The sequence below is a fragment of the Saprolegnia diclina genome (assembly GCF_000281045.1).
Source record: "Saprolegnia diclina VS20 unplaced genomic scaffold supercont1.108, whole genome shotgun sequence".
Classification (NCBI taxonomy): Eukaryota; Oomycota; class Saprolegniomycetes; order Saprolegniales; family Saprolegniaceae; genus Saprolegnia; species Saprolegnia diclina.
Genome location: NW_008246175.1, coordinates 155,575 through 157,785, shown reverse-complemented (window position 1 = coordinate 157,785; position 2,211 = coordinate 155,575). Strand labels below are relative to the sequence as shown.

The 2,211-nt window shown below is 58.5% G+C and overlaps 1 protein-coding gene across 1 annotated transcript; it reads left to right on the top strand.

Moving 5' to 3' along the window:
- Window positions 1–330: 330 nt before the first annotated feature.
- SDRG_15996 (hypothetical protein) lies at window positions 331–1,936 on the top strand (the record flags this gene model as incomplete). Its single annotated transcript, XM_008622185.1, has 4 exons — window positions 331–661; window positions 703–1,133; window positions 1,214–1,650; window positions 1,906–1,936. The coding sequence occupies 4 exons, from the start codon at window positions 331–333 to the stop codon at window positions 1,934–1,936; spliced, it is 1,230 nt and encodes a 409-aa protein (XP_008620407.1).
- Window positions 1,937–2,211: the final 275 nt, after the last annotated feature.

The window sequence follows — 2,211 nt, the reverse complement described above, 5'->3', positions numbered from 1 at the left end:
AGAGAAGGCGGCTCAGTGAAACCAATGACTGGTGGCCAGAGCCTAGCATTCTAGTTTCCGATCTCCGCTAAGCAACCCGCCACGCCTCATTTTTTGACGGTCCACAACAAAGTGTTTATAGACCCTTCTACAAACTTACTACCGCATCCTCGAGCACCGTGGCGTACATACACAACAGCCTCTCTACGCCTCTCTACGCCACCGTGTGACACAAATGGGTGTTTTGCGCGCGTAGGAAGTCGAAACGACCTTTTCACGAAGGGACGTATCTTGCGAACCATCGTAGAGCTAGCATTTTAGATCTCGACTCCTACTAAGCAAGCAGTACGTATGGCTCCGCCCACGTACAAGGCCAAGACCTACCTCTTTGTCCTTCCCAAGCAAGTGCCTGGGACGCAAGTACGCTGTCCAGTGTACGCTCGGGTCACGGCAGGAGCAGGCAATCGCGGCCAGCAGACGCTCAAGTGTCAAACGATCGCGACGGACGCGGCTGCTGCCATGGAGTTTGAGGTCCCGAGGACGGATTGCGAGCTCCAGATCGTGACGGCGAAGGAGGCGACGACAAAGCCCCTTGGTGTCTGGCTGCGCCAGTTTGTTTTCTCGCGCACGAAGGACGCGCCTTCGCCGGTCAAGTGCAAGCGGTCCACGTCGAGGACGAGATGTTCACGGTGGTGTGTGCTCACCAACGCGTAACGGTACCAGCCGAAGCGGTCGAGAGCATCAGCCCCGTCAGCGCAATCCTCCTCTGGGAGTTCGACGTGTCACTGGCGCCGGCAGAGGAAGCCGAGAAATTGATGGAGCGAGCTCGGCGCACCCACGCCCGCATCGTGAAGCGCATCAAGGACCCGGCCAACGGCTCACGCGACTTGGCCTTCGTCCTGGCAAAGATCATGCCGGAAGGCGAGGGGGCGCCTGCAACGGTCGATTTGGTATCGCCGGCGACCGGGAAAAAGACCCGAGTGTCGGCGCAACGCGTCGTCGACCATCTCTTCTACTCGGTCGAAGGTCGCAAGGCGCCGGAAGATGGCTCGGTTGGCGACCAGTACTGGGAAGATCCTCGCTTCGGTGACCTGGACGACGACGAACTTGACGACGGCCCCGAAAGCGACCAGCCGGAGTCCAGCGACTCGGAAGTCGAAGAGAGCGACGACGACGCCTCGGGACTGTTCTCCGAGGGATGGAACGAGACGACGGAGCCACCCGATGAATGGAGCCCGTCACAGCGGCAATGCTCTGGCATTTGCGTGCCGGACTCGATTTCGACGACCCCCAGCAGCGCTCACTCTGGGGGGCTACGCTCCTGGGCTTCTTCTTTCTCTTGCGGAAGTCCGAGTACCTCCACGAAGGGCCCAAACCCGCGAAGCACGGTCTCTGCGTAAGAGATATCCGCTTCACGACGGCCTTCGAGGAGGTGGCGACGTCCGAAGATCAAGTGCACGAGGTCCACATCAAGCTGTCGAGCTCGAAGACGGACCAACGGCGCGGCGGTGTGACCTTGCGACTATCCCGGCCTGGTAGCTCTTGGCTCTGCCCCATCCCAGCTATCTGGGAGCTGCGGCGCATCGCGGTCGCAGCCGGGGTCAAGGCCAACGAGCCGCTATGCACCACGATCGCACCGGACGAAGCAGAGCCGCGATCAACGAGAGCCAAGTCAAGGCACTCCTACGCGACACGGCGAGAAGAATGGACAAGGACCCATAAGCTTACTCCACCCACTCGTTGCGGAGTGGGGGAACCACCGCACTCTTCAAGGGCGGCGCGACGGATCTGCCCATCCAGAAGTATGGCCGATGGCGCAGCGATGCGTACAAGTCGTACGCACACACCGACGACGTCGAAATCGCTCAGCTGGCCAGCCGCACTGCCTTTGGGGGAACCGCCTCACCTCACCCGAGGTCCTGGCAGTAATGAAGGCATTACGCCCATTGCCCCCTGAGCAAGCTCGCCATTGTGAAAAAACAGAAAACCTGTAGGAAATAATATCTCAATAGACTCATTCCAACAACAAAAACAGGAGAAACGAACTGCGATAGAGCCCGAGTATATCATGGTCAGCGGATTCACTTCGTAGTGTTTACAGAACTCGATACCCGACTCTACATGTATAGACAAAGGGGTGCAAGATGCCAAAGACCTTTCCAGGAGAAGGGTCTTGCGTCGAAAACCCATCCAAACGTCAGAAATACTACTTCAACTGTGCGACGTAGTGGT